This window comes from Ornithodoros turicata, chromosome 5 (assembly GCF_037126465.1).
Source record: "Ornithodoros turicata isolate Travis chromosome 5, ASM3712646v1, whole genome shotgun sequence".
Lineage (NCBI taxonomy): Eukaryota > Metazoa > Arthropoda > Arachnida > Ixodida > Argasidae > Ornithodoros > Ornithodoros turicata.
Window position 1 is genome coordinate 29084463 of NC_088205.1, and position 16002 is coordinate 29100464.

Genomic DNA, 16002 nt, shown 5'->3' on the forward strand with positions numbered 1-16002 from the left:
AGTCTACGCTATCGTCTGTTCCATCTGTCCCAACATTCTCTGTATAGGTGAAACCGAACGAAAGCTTCATGAAAGGTTCCGGGAACATCGTCGACTCGTACATTTACAAATTTCTGAAGGTATCAGCAACCACCAGAAGTCCAGGCTTCTAATCAACTGTCGACCGGTTTTACACATGCTGCCCTAGTTAATACGTTCACGTACAGCCCCTTAGCGTAGTGGGCTGGGCAGTACCATCCTCCGACACTAGCTTTCCGTTTCTCCTTTTTCTGATGAAAAGCGCCCGCTCGAAACGTGATGCATCCTAAGTATAGTCTTCTCACTTTTCCCCCTTTAGCTACACTAGCCCCCGTTTTTACTCTTTAATTTGAGAAGAAGTTTTTGCATTTTAGTGCCCCTTTGATGTACAGCACAGTTGCCTCACATGCTTACCAACCTAGCTTTGCTCTATATCAGAAATGCTCCTGTTCATGCCGCTTTCAATGCTCGAGACGGCAAGTGTATTAGTTCTTCCCACTCTTGTTCTCACGTGCTGGCTTCGCGAATGTCCCGTTTTATTGTGCTTCCTCAAACTCCGGGAACGATGCCTTTTTTCACGTGTGCAAGACAACTTGCTTCATACTACTTGCTTACGATTTATTGGTCTTTAACTCGCGTGACTTCCACGCATACGGATTTGTCAGGATGGCGCCGCTACGAGGGGTTTGCGGGGCGCTTGACGCAAGTAGCGAAGAGCGAGCCCAAAGAAAAAGAAAGATCCCAGTTTCAAACTAAGAATGAGGAAATAGACGTTGCGGTTGAGCAGGCGGTTGTCGTAGACAGCGCAAGCGCCACGTTTCGCATCGCACGTTTCCTCCCAGAGAGCGCAGCTGCCGTCTATTGTGTGACCGAAGGCTGCTCCGGCTGGGATCAATCCTGCATGATAGTTCATTCGGACGATAGTTCTTGTCCACGGCGTTGCACTTACCGAATATTCGTACTATGATCCACTCAACGCCGAGACCGACTGACTTGTAACTCTCGGGAATGCACCTGCAGGATCGGAACAGAAATATGCAACCAGTGGTCCAGCCAACCAAGACTGCCACATATCCAAGAGTTATAGTCCACAGCAAGAAGAATTTCGCTGCTTTGGACATTTACGTAGAAAGGTAGCAAGTGGCGTGCAACGATGAATTCCACTACCAACCTAAGCGTCGCGGCTACGGCTGGTGTGCTGAGAAAGAAGGTGGCGAAGATAATACCCGCCAGAACAGGAATGAACACGTTGACAAGGCTGCACGTCGTAGGACATTTGTCACGGACAGCATGCACGTCGATGTTGGTACCCGGCACTAACTCTTTGGAATCCGTGCTATTGATGCAGTAGCAATTAGAATATACCTTTAAAGAAGAATACAGGGATTTTACACGCCAGTACCGATGACGCGTACAATACCCTCTTGTTCTCGATGTTGTACTCCGTGTGACAGCCAGCAAAACAGGGTGAGTAGTAGGTGTAGCCATCTGTTCCACAGACCGGGTTGAACTTTGTAGCACTGCAGGAACAGTCGTAGTTGCACAGCTCCATCAGGGACGCGGAAATGTCGTTCACGTGGAACCTGATGTAAAGCAATCGGCCCCTATTATTTTGCCCACGATAAGACCGCCGGGTGTACTTTACCATCCTGTGGTGTAGTTCAGATTCTTGTACGGAATGTTGTTGCAGTGAAAGAGGAGCACGGTTATAAGAACGATGGGCAACAGGAGGACGGTAACGCACATGCGAACAATGGCGTAGGCGGCCATCTGGTACTTTGAAATTACCATGCCTCCCAGAAGTATGCCAATCATACCAGTAGGGATGGTTACTGACCCTGCGTATTGACAGTCGTGTCGTAGGACATAATTAACACGATAATGATGATGCCAGTTTACTGATGCTAGCCCCATCAGACCCTGAACCAGAAATTACAAACAGAATGCAAGCAAGCTGGCGTAGGCTGGTTGTCGGTAACATTTCCCAGGGCATGGGGGAGATATAGTCCGTTTGTGTCTGTCCTTGAGCATATCTGCCCAGACTCGGGGACATGTTACCGAGAACCAGAAATTAAGCTGCGCTACTTGAAGTAACAAATAAAGAGTAGCGGAACACATTTGCTCGAAGTGGAACTCTATCTACTAGCGTTATAAACAATAGCGCATTTCCGCTTCTACAGATCCTTCTTGCAGAGTATTGGGCGGCTTTCCTTGTCTCAACTGAAGGCAAGGCAAGAGCGATTGTGCACATACCCATGATCATGGATGCAGTGGAAGCAGTCATACTGAATTGGGCTTGTAGCATCTTCACCAAGAATGAAGATAGTCCACTGGCGACCATCACTAAAATAGGGTATTGTTTTGTATTCACACACACGAAAGGCAGGTATGAGCTCACGTTCAGCTGCTCCAGCAAAGCAAACAAAGACGAAGGGCTTGTTCTGGATCAGGGCCCAAACCGTATCACGCAGGTTGTCCTCGTTTGCATGGGAGCGCTGGTTTTCTTCGAGTTGCTTCTGGGCCATCACAGCTTCTCTTTCTGCATTGCAGGGAATGAGGCTGACTCACTTTGTGGCACGTGTATTAAACATATCGGGTTTTACGGCTCTAACGACGTCTGTTCTTTGGTCCACGCGTGATGCATATCCCACATACAACCCTCTACCTTGTAATTTTAACTGGGTTGAGACACTTTCATAGATGTGGTTCATCACATCTATGATGTATTCACATCTATGTATTCATCACATGATGAACGCATTGTACTGAAAGCCAGAATTCAGAGAAAAAAAGAATTATTCTTCTCTGTGTCGTACTTAGCGCGATACAAGCCCTCGAGCACGCTCTTGAGCAATGCGCAGACGTCACAGACCTCAGAGTTGCGTCCATTCCCAGTGGCAGCCGTAAGCACGTGACTTCTCGTGCACTGCCTCACTCCTCACTGGTGACGGTGAGGTCTGGATGTCAGAGTCGCATGAGTTTCGGTATCCGCTGTGCCCATTTTCTCCGCTTCTTTTACCCTCCTCGCTGTGAGACCTTCAATGCAGGTTCACATCGGTGCAAAGGATCGTTTTTCTATGTTTATCTGGGATAACTTGGGATGACCCGTCGCAACCCCTTTAACGGAAGCATATGAGTGTTCTTGCTGTATTTGATGTGCAGTTGTGTTAGCACGGCTGAAAACGTAGTGCGTTACGAGAAAAAAATGATGGCTGGGTGATAGTGCTCGGGGTCACGGGTCGTTGGGGTTTGTCGTAGAACTACACAGCCCCAATCTTCAACTTTCACATACCAATCGTTATCGTTATATTTCAAGTTCGCGCTCCAAGTCCGCTTTGATAGGCTCGCGGAAGAGCTCTTGGCGAATCACGAGCCGGAATGATGCATGTAACGTGCGCCATGGGATAACGACCAGTTCCAGGTTGGGCTCCACCCAAATGAAACCGTACCGCTTTCTCAGCAAAACAGAGATGTCAAAAATGAGATATCAAACGATTCGTCTTCGCGAACTCTGCGTGTATAACATCAAAGAAGTTTGCATTTGAGTCATTCATGAAATAATGCGCCGAAGTGTCCTAATGGGCGTTTTCGGTAAATAAATGAATAAGTGATTTTTTTAGAATAGCGGCACATATGAGACGAAGATACAATAAAGAAAAACTGTGCCCTATACTCTAAGAGCGCACTCTTCGAAAGAGCAGACGCCTAAGGACTGCAAAGTGGGTAGGTGCCACTCATTGCTGCGCAGGACGTTCGAGAACTTATGGATAGAGAAAGGAAAGACAGGCCGCCCGCACTCACAGCGATATTGCATCACCAGGTCACTTGTTGTGCAACTTGTTGCACAGTTGTTGCAAAGTGGTGCAACTTGTTGGGTAACTTGTGTGGCTATTTTTATAGTACAGGGCAGAGATAACGCTTGTGCAATTTGCCGGGTAGCCTGTGCGGCGATTTCGATTGTAAAGATCAGAGATAACGTTTGTTCGATGTATCGGGTAACTTGTCGGACGATTTTGATTGTGAGGAGCAGAGATTACTTTTCTGCAATTTGTCGGGTAGTAGCTTTATGTAATTTGTGGATCGCCCGCGTGGAATGTTGAAAGCTGAGACATTTATGTTTGTTTCTCTTGAAGCTTGCAGTAAAAGTGTCATTTTCATTGTTTGTTGAAAATGAGTCCTGGATCATTCATTACCGCATTGGCCACAGTCCCTAGCCGGGTCCGAATCTACATTGATCACGGGTTCAGGTTTTTTCCAATAATTATGACCACACTGCGACAGACACCTCTGTAATCGAGCTCCAGAAAGGGAATTCAGCTGGTGCGTGCTTTAAGCTTGTGCGCTACCTCTCTCTATGAAATTCAAATTCCACGTCAGATGTAGAAGCTGCATGAGGACAACATCATCGTCGTAGACGAAGTTCTCAACGTTGCTATTAGGTCTGGGCGCAACGTCACCTGTGGTTTCCCCAGGAAATAGGAGCGACACCGGGTGAGATGCAGTAGGGGTAACGATCCCCATTTGTCATCTTTTCATGGCTATTATACAGACTGCCATACCATTCCAGTGGCCCTTGTCATCGGCTTTGTCTTTCTATGGGAAAGGTATTGGCCCAAGGCTGTTGTTCTGGCAGCTAGGATAGCCGCAACTTTCTGCGCTCAGAGGAACGCGCTTCCGAACATTTGGAGATACGGTCTCCTTGTCCATTTACGGTTGCAATTTGTATACCAACGCGCTTACTCAAAACTTAGTGTAGGAAAATGTCGTCACATAAATAATGCAGGAACTAATGGCTAGTCCCTCTGGCCGGGCTGCGTCAGGGTTTTGCTCCGCGAAAGTCCAAAAAACTGTTCCAGTGGGGAGGGGAGGCAAAACATCCGCTTGATGGGAGCAATGGGAGTAATTTTTTTTTTCGTTTTTTAATGAGCAGTCGGGACGGGAGAGAACAGGTGTAATGGAAGCGCGCCAAGTGAAGGTGGTAATGTTGGATGGGGGACGCAAAACCGTATGACAGCGCAAGGACTAGATACTTCACCCATCCCCGTCGTGAGGCACAATTTGCACTCTCAATGGAACTCACCATAACAACGGCATTTCACGGTTGTAAAAGCCGAAATACACCTGCGGCATCTCTACCGAGATAAGTGCATACTCGCCGCCAGCTTTTCCTGGTGTATTAAATGGCGTAAATTCAGTATGAAGAATTTTTTTGTGTAGTCTAGAAAGGTTGATAAGGTGGGGCGGCAGCATGGGAACAAAGTACAAACGGAAGCACTCATGAAAAGGAATATGCCTGAAGGAAAACTCTTTAAAGGGATTATCGCATCCAAGAGAGTGTGTGTGAGACCGATACGGTAACGTTCGTCACCGCTTCATAGTCTACTTGGCAAAGTTTCTCTTCCGAAAGCAGGCTTAAATATTAAACAAACGAGTTTTAAAGATTCGCACTCCCTCTTCAGTTAACCCATGATGACGTAAGCCAGGGGATTGTCTCCGAGGTCGTCTGCTTGGCGTTCGCATCGCAATATACTAAGTGAAAAGCCCTCGGTATATACGGCGACTTTCGCTTGCCAGTGTGAGTTCTGACGTGACCATGTTGCGTGCAACACAATATTATGCTCCTGGTTGAACGAGCACGTCCGACGCTAACCAAAAACAACGATCCGCAAGCAGGGCCGGCGAGAGGAGGCAGCCGGGGATGACGCCCCGGGGCCCGAGCCTCTTCAGGGGTCCGCAGGACTTAAAGCACGCCGTAATCATATAAAGAAGAAATACTTGGATTATGTTATCGAGACGTTTGGAGGGGGCCCGGGCATGTCCCATCCCCGGTCCCGTCCGCATAATTTCTCTTGCCAGCCCTGCCCGCAAGCCAATCACAGAGCAGTCATCGCCCCCTAGAATTCCGGCTCGCCCGCCCGAGTGTCGGTCGGTCGATCGGTCAGTAGCAAAGGCTACCAAGGTCCCTCCAGCCGCTCCCTGGCTGGTTTCGGTCAGCGCAAAGGGCGCTCACTGGCGTTGTCTGGGCGACGTTTACAGAGAGGGAATCCTGGAATACTCTCAATATGCATAGTCTGCTCTTGCCATGTGTTATATCAAATTGCACGAATTCGCGTCAAATTTCGGCGTTATCATCTCTGATGAACGCTGAGTAAAATGGCATATAGTTTCGGAATCGACCGGGACGGATTTTATGGTCCTTTTAAGGGACGCTGTATATGCCTTCAAACTTTTATGCAGCTTCAATGCCCTTCTACAGCCATGGAGCTACAATGCAGCTTCTACACAATATGGAATTCCAGGAAGAACGCTACGGCGCCAATTGAAAACAAAGGAGCACATGGACCTTACTGAGTTCATCGTATTTGGAAAACGAAGGTATAGGCTGATGGCGCTCATAAAACGCCTGCAAACAGCCAGCGCTGCTCCCAACCCACGCCTCGTTCTCAAGCTTTCTGCTTCGCAGAGAAGATGGACATTGAGAATAGTTTCAACAAGAGCAAGGGAATGAAAGTGTACCTTGTGTAGGGGTGAAAAAACAAACGCCATGAGGAAGCTGCTTTCAAAATACACTGCGGAGGACGACAATGACTTGAACGTTTGGAGAACTATTGCTTCAAAATCACTGTGCAAACTGTGGCTACACGAACACTTTGCACTGGCGTCCTTGCAAAGACTGTGGACGGAAGACGACTCATGCAACTGAGTCGAAGATACTCGCAGCATTTCAGGGAGATGGCCCACGCCGTGTGGTGTGACTCAGGGCTACTTCCTCACGTCTGCACGCATTGTTTTACGTTGTGTTACGTTTCGTGCAGACGCAGCAGAGGCATCCTGAAGGGCGAATTCACGTGTGCTTTCTGTGTAGCGTAAAGCGTTATTTAAATAACCTAATATGACTTATTCTACGACTTACTTTACTTTGAAGATGAGTTCAGATGTTAAAATGTCTTTTACAGCACTACCTTTTAGACGCACCTCGTGTGCCATTAACCAAAAATGTCCCTGTGACCAGGGATGGGCAGTATTTAAATACATTGTAATTAAAATACTATTTAAAATATAAATACATGTATTTATATTTTGTATTTAAATACAGACTCGAAAAATGTATTTATAATTATATTTAAATACCAATTTTCGGGTATTTATTCTTGTAAATACTTTATAAATACTCTTAAATACAGAATATACTGACTCATATCTTAAAGTTGCCCTGGATTTCACCTTTCAGGAAGAAGGGCGAGTTTGGGGCGCAATTATGCCGGGTTAGCGCTAGCATGCGCAATCGACAAACCATTTTAGATCAAGGAGGTGAACCCGAGAGTTCCGTTTTAGATGGCGAGTTTTTCAATGTTGTTGCGGACAACGGTCGTGACTACCCGATTACGTTGTTCTACGAAGCATCTTCGTCAAATTTAATACAAGCATTTGTTCATCGGCACCTGTGGAGATGCTGTTCTCCTTTGCGAATCTGATTGTACGGCCGAACAGAAGACGCCTAAAAGAAGCAGTCTTCGAGAAATTTCTAATATTAAAATCGCCATGATAATCTAACAAATAAATGCTATTCTGCCTTGCTGATTTGTCCTTATGCTCATCATTACTTCTGTAATTCCAGATAACATCTTCCTCAGAGTATTTATGGTAGTAGTTACGGTATTTAAATACAGTATTTATATTTTGTATTTAAATACTCATGCTGAAAACTATTTATGAAGAGTATTTAAATACCCCTGCCAACAAAGTATTTTGTATTTATATTTAAATACTCAAAAAATGTATTTATGCCCATCCGTGCCTGTGACGTACCAGGAAGTTCTTTTGGCAAGACGCTTACGGGCAGAGCAACCGCGAAGCACAGAATACCAGCATACAAGAATCCCATCCACCAAGCTCCGACCCAAGCAGAACTGTCGCGGTTTAGCCCCAACCTGAAACACATACAAGATATGTACACACAGGTCTGCAGCGCATATGTTATACTCACACTTGGGGGTCAATGCCTTGATCAACGTAATATTTCAGAAAATGTCCGTTCAGCACAAACCCTGTAGCTGGTCCCACGATAGCGCTTGCTTGAAATGCAGCTGAAAGAAAAGGCCAGTGTCTTATAAGAAGGGTTACATTGAACTAGAAGGGGGCAGTGGAACGACCGAGCTCTCCGCGTGACTATCGCGGCGTGGACAGCCAACGGCGGCGCTGCAATCGACGACTATGAAGCTGTCATAGAGTTAGTAAGTACAAGTCGCAGAATAAGTCCATTATGTAAAAGCCTAAGTCTGGGCACACAGAGGGACGACACGAACACACGGAGAATAAAGCTGCAATTATTATTGCAATTAGAATTATAATTGGTTTTTCTCAACCGAACGGAAGAGAACAAAAATCTGAATCCGTAAAACTGTTGAGACGCTGACGACAACGCTTTGCAAAGTATGCCCGCGCAGTGTAGTTGGCGTCAGCACAGCCGTCCCAAGGTGCAGACCTTTCCGTTCGTTCTACTGCCCTCTTCTGGTTATAAGAGACCCGTGTGACAACCAACAGATGCAGGATAAGCCGAGCCTGTGGGAATTCATAAATGGAAGTAATGTAACGAAATATTTCATGCGACTTTGTTATAGGGACCTGGCCAATTTGCAGATATTTGCAACTACAAACGCTTTGCAATTCGAATGTGGATGTTTTCGCAACTCTCAACGACCTCATCCAGTGGAACTGAGAGATACTCAGTGAGCAACTAACGATGCTACTATCAAAAGGAAATTGACAGACATTACAGGCGGCTGGACGCCAGCCAAACCAAAAGTCTGTAGTACAACGCAAGCAGTGTTGTAACCGCTAGCAAAACGATCTAGCGACCGTTACCCGCTATTCCACAGAAGAAGTAACGCAATACTATAGTCACTACAAATTTAGAAAAGGAACGCGATACAGGTAACAAATAATATGACGCTACTCTTCCGCTACCGTACCCATCTATATAGGCAACACTCCCTGTAGGCATCTCGTTGACGAATGTGTCTAAAAACGGTGCAATATTTGTTTATTCGCATGGTCAGCATGCAGCATAAAGTATACCACTACTTATGGCCAAGATGTATTATTTCATTTATCTTGACTTCGAGATCATGAGCATTTAAGATATAGTTTAATGCACATAGCGCATGTGTGCACTTAATAATTTTCCCGTCAAAATGTAGACTGATTTTCTGCAATCACAGTGTCACATTTCGCTTGTAGACTTACAAGAGAAGGCAGAAAACCTTTCAGACGACTGCTTCAAAAATGTGCTGTTGTTTGGGTTAAATGGTTGCAGTGCTTTGGACGAATCTGCCGTAACCCTTTCTCTGCAATATTCCGTATTATCAAAGCCAGGGTTCTTTAATATATACATTCAAGATTTCCCATTTTCTTGTCCCAAAGAAATGTACGTGAACTCCTGTGAAGCTGTTCTCGCTAAAACGTTGCATTTCCAAGGGTATTACTATTTTGCCGCAAGAGGTTGCAGCGCAGACATTTCTACATGTTCCACTGCTCGTGTCAAAACGGAACTCCTTTTTTTTTCTTCGTTCCGGTTTCCGCACCCACTCGAGGAGTTTTCGGCCGGGTTCACACTAACGTTTTTCTCGTCTGTGTTCTTCACAGGCGAGAGACGGACCAACTAAAGTCTATGGTGCCATTCACACATGCACGTCTGTTCACGGACCGTGTATCCGTGTCGAGAAACTCTGGGCGTGCCCTATTCTGACCAGTTTTTTTCACGCACACGGCTTGCCGTGTAGATGCACCCTTTCAGAGAACCCAATTCCTTGTCCGTGTGCATCCTGATACTGATAAAAATAAGAGATAAATGAAGAAGGGGAAGAAAGTGTTCTTCGATGTAGGCCACCCTCAAGGATAGCGGTCTTACAAGATAGGCAATATACCAGTTTCTCCTCGTTCTGCAGAATTGTAAGTTCCGTGTTTTTGGCCTGCCGTATCGCCATTCCGCGATTTTAAGCAATAACTCTCAGACGTTTATACCGCGTCATTTATGCATGCTGTTTCCGTAACGAATGATTTACGACAAGAAATCGTGCAAGCAGGGAACGTTTTTAATTGCAGGGTTTTGCTAACACAGAGACAAAAATATAACTTGTACATATAAAAATATATGTCAAATAGCAAAAATAGGGTAATATCCATGATATGACCGGTAATGCAGCAACAGCAATATGAACTTCAAACAGAGAAGGCTAAACAAAATTCCAACGTCCTGATATCATTAGGGGAGCAGGACCCACAAAAGATGCGTCCAAAGGGGCTGAGAGACACGAGCAAGAAACGAACATGCAGTAATTTTCACGGACACGCGGGCTCGGACAGCGTAAATGGCAGCCTTGGGCAAAGCTGGTCCTTTGTTGTACTCCCTACAAATTTCGATATGACACGGAGGAAAAAACTCGTCCGAAAGGGCGACTTAAAGACGAGTTTGTTCCGTGAAAATCGCTTAGAATGGGGCGTGGAGAAAATTTATCGTCGCGAACATGCCACCCGCGAGGAAAGATTTAGAATGCACTGTAGTGTGCATGGCCTACAGGAACACGAGTGGAGCTTGTGAAACGTGAAAAAAACAGGCAGACGTCTCGAACACGGTGAGCAGAGCACACGGATCATCACCGAGAGAAAAAGCGTTCTCAACATGGGCACATTTCACGGACGCGAAAAACGTCACGTTAGTGTGAAACCAGCCTTAGAGAATCGTAAGCGCCCACAGGTTCCCACTCCACGCATATCATTGTCAGTCAATCAGATATCAGTGACGTGACGTCAGCCACTCGAAAGGAATCATGCGACCGGCTTTTGTTTTCGGAAACGTTATCGTGAATCTTCTACGTTCTCCTAAAACTCTTTAACGGTTCAGCTCGGGTTCAGCTCCTGAGTAACACAAACATGGCTCATACCGGTTCGAACCGTTGTGACTGTGACATCAGCACAGGCGCCATCTATGATATTCTTTGTGAACTGGTTTCGGAGCGCCGTGTGCACGTGGTCGCAATTGAAGCGGACCAGGGGTGTTTGTTTGCCTGTTGGTTTTTCTCGTGGTACCGGCGACTTTCATAAAGTTGAACATAAACACCGCACATATTTGTAAATGGGGATTTCTGCTTCTTGGCTATATGCCACTCGATCGTAACATTTTCTGAAGAATCACTTCGGTTCTTGAAGAAAAATTTGTGCTGAACTTGGACGTTTCTGGAGGAAGAAAAAAAAAGTGAAAGCTTAAAGGAAGTTTGGTGTGTAGAGCTGTTCGATTCCAGGTTTCAAGACAGATTCAAGAAATGTTGTGGAGGAGAGTCACCTGGAAACTTGAAAATGGTAGACATGATACGATAGAAGTTGGATATGTGGGCTTGTTGGTCTTAGTCCATCTTAAGATCGGTAAAACAAAATTGACACTGACACACCGAACGGTGACGTGTGTGTATCAGTGCGGTTTCAAGATACGTCACACAGGGTTTCGGAACGTGCCTTCGAGTTCCAGATGCCCTAACTCTCTACTTCAACCGAAAACAAATTTCTTTTGGTTTTACTCCGGCATGAAACAAAGAATTAAGATTTCCATTCAATTCCGGTTGCCCAAAGTGACGTGTATTGTTTATTTTTTCCGGTTTGTGGTTTTGTTTCGGTTCGACACCCTGCAAGAGAGCCTCGCATCCGCTTGCGTGGCGTTGAGTGACGTTCACTCAGTGGTGGTTACGTGGCGTTGAAGATGACAGCCAGCAGGAGGCCGCTGCTACTGCCTGGCCTTGTCTGGACTGGTGATGGGTGGGAATGCACCCGTGAATTTCAAACCGCATGGATTCCAGTGCTTTATAATGCTGATACTAAATCATCATCAAACTTTACGCAAAGTCACGCAGAAGCTTGGTAGAGTAGAAAATACACTACCCTTTCCAAACGAAGTATAGTACGGTATCTGATCCATTAAGAGCAAACTATCCCTTCCAGGTCGGGTTTTTAAAGTCAGTAATGTGCGTCCTGCGTGGTCGATATGCATCATGTTAAAACTGAGCCACGTGAGTTGCGCTACAAAAGTAGAACTTTTAATTTATCACCAGTGTTTGATATGCTATCTAAATTCTATTGATGCGTTTTAGTTTCTGCGCATGGGTTTTATCCAACCTACCAATGTATTTGGAAGAGACGCTCCGGTGGAAGTTCTCGTCTAGGTAGGCAATACCCAGCGTAAAGTAAGGAGCCGTGCCGACACCGCTGAGGAAGTTTCCGATCCAGAAGAACCATTTATAGTTGCGCAAGCTTCCGCCTTCTTTAGCACATGCATCAGTCGTGCTGTTTTGCTTCTGTTGGGAACAAGTGTCCGGTTCCGGGTGGCTGAAGGAGTAGGGAGGCCCAACGAAGTACGGCATCGCCATGATCAGGGATCCCACGCCCAAAATACACGTCCCGAAGGCCATGAATAGCGGTTTGTTACGGTTCTGGCCAAAGTGAGTGACGGGCAGCAGCACCTACGGAGACACAAGTGGTGAACTGCACGTTCACCACCAGCTACAGTCACGCTGTAATTGCGATATTTACGACTAGAGACGATACGCTGTAAAGGCTCCCAATGAGGCCAGTCTCGATACTCCGCAACTGGTAACGCTTCTCGAGTGTCGCCAGATTGGAGTTGACGCAACCATTGGTGATAAGCCCCTGTAGGAAGGCGCAGCTGCAGAAGAAAAACACCACACAACCTGGTCTCTGCAGGCAATTCACCAACATTGGTGGAAGGCACCGTTGTGTCTCAGAAGGGGCCACAACAGGCTTGGCCCCTCTGTGTGAAGACGAGCGATGATGAGCCCTGACCGAGTCACCCATCTTCTTCTTCTGCGCGATCACGATTACAGTTTTGCACGTAGAGCACGAGCTCCTTCTTCTTCTTCTTCTTCTACCAATGAGATAATGGCCGTGAGCCACTAAGGGAGATTGGCTCCTTCTTCTTTGTTCGTTCTGAAATCTTCTTCTTCTTCTACCTGGTGTGGCACACAGCCAAAGGCAATAGGCCACGGGTCAATGGGTCGGAGCAAGCGAGGATTAAGGGATGAGGCTAATGACTAAAAGCGATGAGATGACGAGATGAACGATATAGTACTGACCCTCTTGGTAGCTCAGTCGGTAATGTGTTGGTTTGCTGAGCTCGAGGTCGCGGGTTCGACCCCGCAATGGAATTTTGTGAGGATTGTTACAGTTCGCCGCGACGGAGAAAGTAGGAAATTCCAATTGGAGGCGGCAAAGATCTGCACGATATAAGGACAGGTGACCTGTGGATTGGCGACTGAGGAGATCAAACCGCTCCATGATTTTGTACAGAACTCGGGAGACAAGAGGGATGGCCGCAAAGGCTGCAGTGTATGCGCCGCCTTGGCAAGGGCGTCAGGCGTCTGATTCGCAGTTATACCCGCCTGTCCTGGGACCCATGATAAGTCCCAGAAGTCCGCTTTGGTGCGGTGACGTCACATGGACCCAGAAGTCCCCGTCCCCGTCGAGCATTCACACGGGACGAGAGATGGGAGCGGATAAGTCCCTCTCCAACAACACATATCAGGCTATGTGAACGAGGTTTCTCACTTTTCTGCACTGTGACTGAACCGAAAAATTGATGTTTTGCACTTTGGGGTATATTTTATCTCAAAAATCCACAATGCAGGAAACCATTGTACCAGTGAAATAAAAAAAAGAAACTGCTACCGTCAATGACAACAGATATTTCGCGGTCGACACCTTTGCATATGCAAAACCTGTCATAATCATAATAGTCAAAATCATAATTTATCTGTCGATGTTGTATCTTGCAGCAGGGATCACATTTCTAAGCAGTGCTCTAGTGGGTATCGTATTTGGAGATAAACTGGCTTGTAACAAAACCCTCGTTATCCCTGTTGTTTTCTTATTTCGTGAAGACCTGTACACGATTCCCCTTTTTTATTACGCGGTTCTTCGAATCCCCTCTACTTTAGCGGTCAGAGCTGTAAAACAGCCTGTAGAAACAAGGGAAAAAAAATAAACAGTCAAAAGACGTTGCTCCGTCCTCAAGTCCCCTGCCAACACGAGGATCGTTTGTGAGTTGGAGGCGAATGGCCCGCGGAGTGATTTCGGTCCCCACGGACCGGACAAGACGCACATTTTGGCGACGCAGGCTGTGACGTCTACACCATACGCAGACTTATCCCGCGGATACGTCCCTAGTGTGAGCCCACCCGTTCCTACGCTCTAAGGAAAAAATATATGATTTTCTACCCATTTCGGTAGAGCTGCATTGCAACCACATTTCTACTCCAACCAGTTTTACCTTTTGGGTATAACTGCAGAGTAGAAACAAACTACAGAATAGAATTTGTCGTTCTACCAGCTTGGATAGGAAATTGTACCATTTTCTCTTAGCGCAAACGTGAGAGAGAGGAGCAAGGGAAAGAGACGCAGTCGCTTATACCCGCGGGGGAGAAGTCGCGTGCGGATTGGCACAAAATGGTAGAAGTACTGTCCTGCTGCAACTTTGGGTAGGAAATTCTACCGTTTTTTCTTAGAGTGTAGATGTGAGCAGGAGTGGAATCTCGAATCAAATGGAGAGATGGGGAATCAGGAGAATAGGTTCAAAAATGAGAGATAGGCAATCAGAGAAAACGAGAACACGGGAGAAAGACTGAGGCACCTTCTGAAGACTTAGTAAAATACCCAAGAATTCTGTGAAGTAGATGGGAAGATAATTTGGAAGCCGAAGATATGTGCATAAGCCTAGGGGATGAAAATGCCCACTCCCGACTTCTCGTCTTGGACCGATCCATCCGTAAAAATGAGAGGGTGGTGTTGCAACGAGAGAATTGCACAGCGGAGGAGAGAGTTCAGCACTGTGACTGGGCACGAGCCACGAGGGAAGATAGAGGCTGTCCTGAAAACGAGGGAGGGATTAGTATTCAAGCTTAGATACAGATCTAAGAGGAAGATACAACGAGAACATGGCAATGACAGAAGACCCTCAGAAAGAAAAAGGTTGCTGCGGGTGTGCGCTAGGTCTTCACTGAACGCTGCGAAAGGACCGTATAGACAGGTTACAGAGGAAATGTCGGCAACCATGCGAGAATATGTGACGGCAAAGACACTGCCTGCAGAGAGCTAAGAAGCAGGGAATGCTGGAATGGAAATAACATGAGCCATTCAGATGGAGAAACCGGGGCGGGGGCGATTTAAAATGGGGACAGAATACTTTTTTCCACCACGAATCGATAAATGGAAATCCTAGCCACGCGATCCTTACTCCGTGATCCTTGCGTCTAATACAAACGTGTCTTTGTCTTCTCTTGCGTTCTGTGACCAATAATATATGTTCCTTAATAGCTGTGAGTCACGGATGTGGCTAACCTTAACCTGTTCTCCCTTCGTCTGGATGTGTTTGTAATAAATTATCAGTTTTTAATGCAGCGCTGTGTTGTCCCATTCTCGTCCATGTTTTTGAGCGTTTCTTCGTGATGCTATAGATGCATAATCCAGCCTCTGTACTGAACTTGCATTCTGCATTAAAGGAACTGCATTCACCGCATTTTTAATTTCTTTCCCTTCCAGTTGCACCGAGGTAAAATAGTTTCTCAATACTGCGTTTAGTCAAGCCAACCAGCGCTTCAATGCAAACGACGTAAATACATACATAAATAAACAATTTCGGAGAAAAAGTGTTATTTATTATTTAACCAAACATAGGCTACATGGCATAAAAGTTCGCGACCTCCTAAGTGGAACGTATAGCCATTTTTGCCACACACTATGGTAACAACAACTTTACTTGAATGATGATGAATGGGGGGTTTCATAGCCAGGGGCGGTACTCTACCCCATTGCTGGCGGTAAAGTTGTGAAATATAATACTGAGTATCACCTGACAGCGAGAACCCCAGTCCTACGGTGGCCAAAAACCTGCTTGCAGAGCACAGCGTTGGTGGGCTGGATTTA

At 46.2% G+C, this 16002-nt stretch overlaps 1 protein-coding gene across 1 annotated transcript; it reads right to left on the reverse strand.

The window, feature by feature from the left end:
* Nucleotides 1–363: 363 nt before the first annotated feature.
* LOC135395451 (solute carrier organic anion transporter family member 4A1-like) lies at nt 364–12922 on the reverse strand. Its single transcript, XM_064626648.1, has 11 exons — nt 12598–12922; nt 12188–12527; nt 8006–8105; nt 7828–7949; nt 2417–2557; nt 2272–2361; nt 1664–1856; nt 1439–1601; nt 1190–1383; nt 968–1032; nt 364–915 (listed from the first exon to the last, which is right to left on the reverse strand). The coding sequence occupies exons 1-11, from the start codon at nt 12877–12879 to the stop codon at nt 680–682; spliced, it is 1926 nt and encodes a 641-aa protein (XP_064482718.1). The 5' UTR covers nt 12880–12922; the 3' UTR covers nt 364–679.
* Between the last annotated feature and the right edge of the window lie 3080 nt (nt 12923–16002).

Excerpts from the sequence above, each read along its gene's own strand:
- LOC135395451 (XM_064626648.1), bottom strand. The coding sequence starts at position 12,879 with ATGGGTGACTCGGTCAGGGCTCATCATCGCTCGTCTTCACACAGAGGG. Across the intron at positions 1,857-2,271 it reads CACTGCATCCATGATCATGG|GGTCAGTAACCATCCCTACT; the intron begins GTATGTGCACAA and ends GTCAATACGCAG. Across the intron at positions 1,602-1,663 it reads CTGAACTACACCACAGGATG|GTTCCACGTGAACGACATTT; the intron begins GTAAAGTACACC and ends GCTTTACATCAG.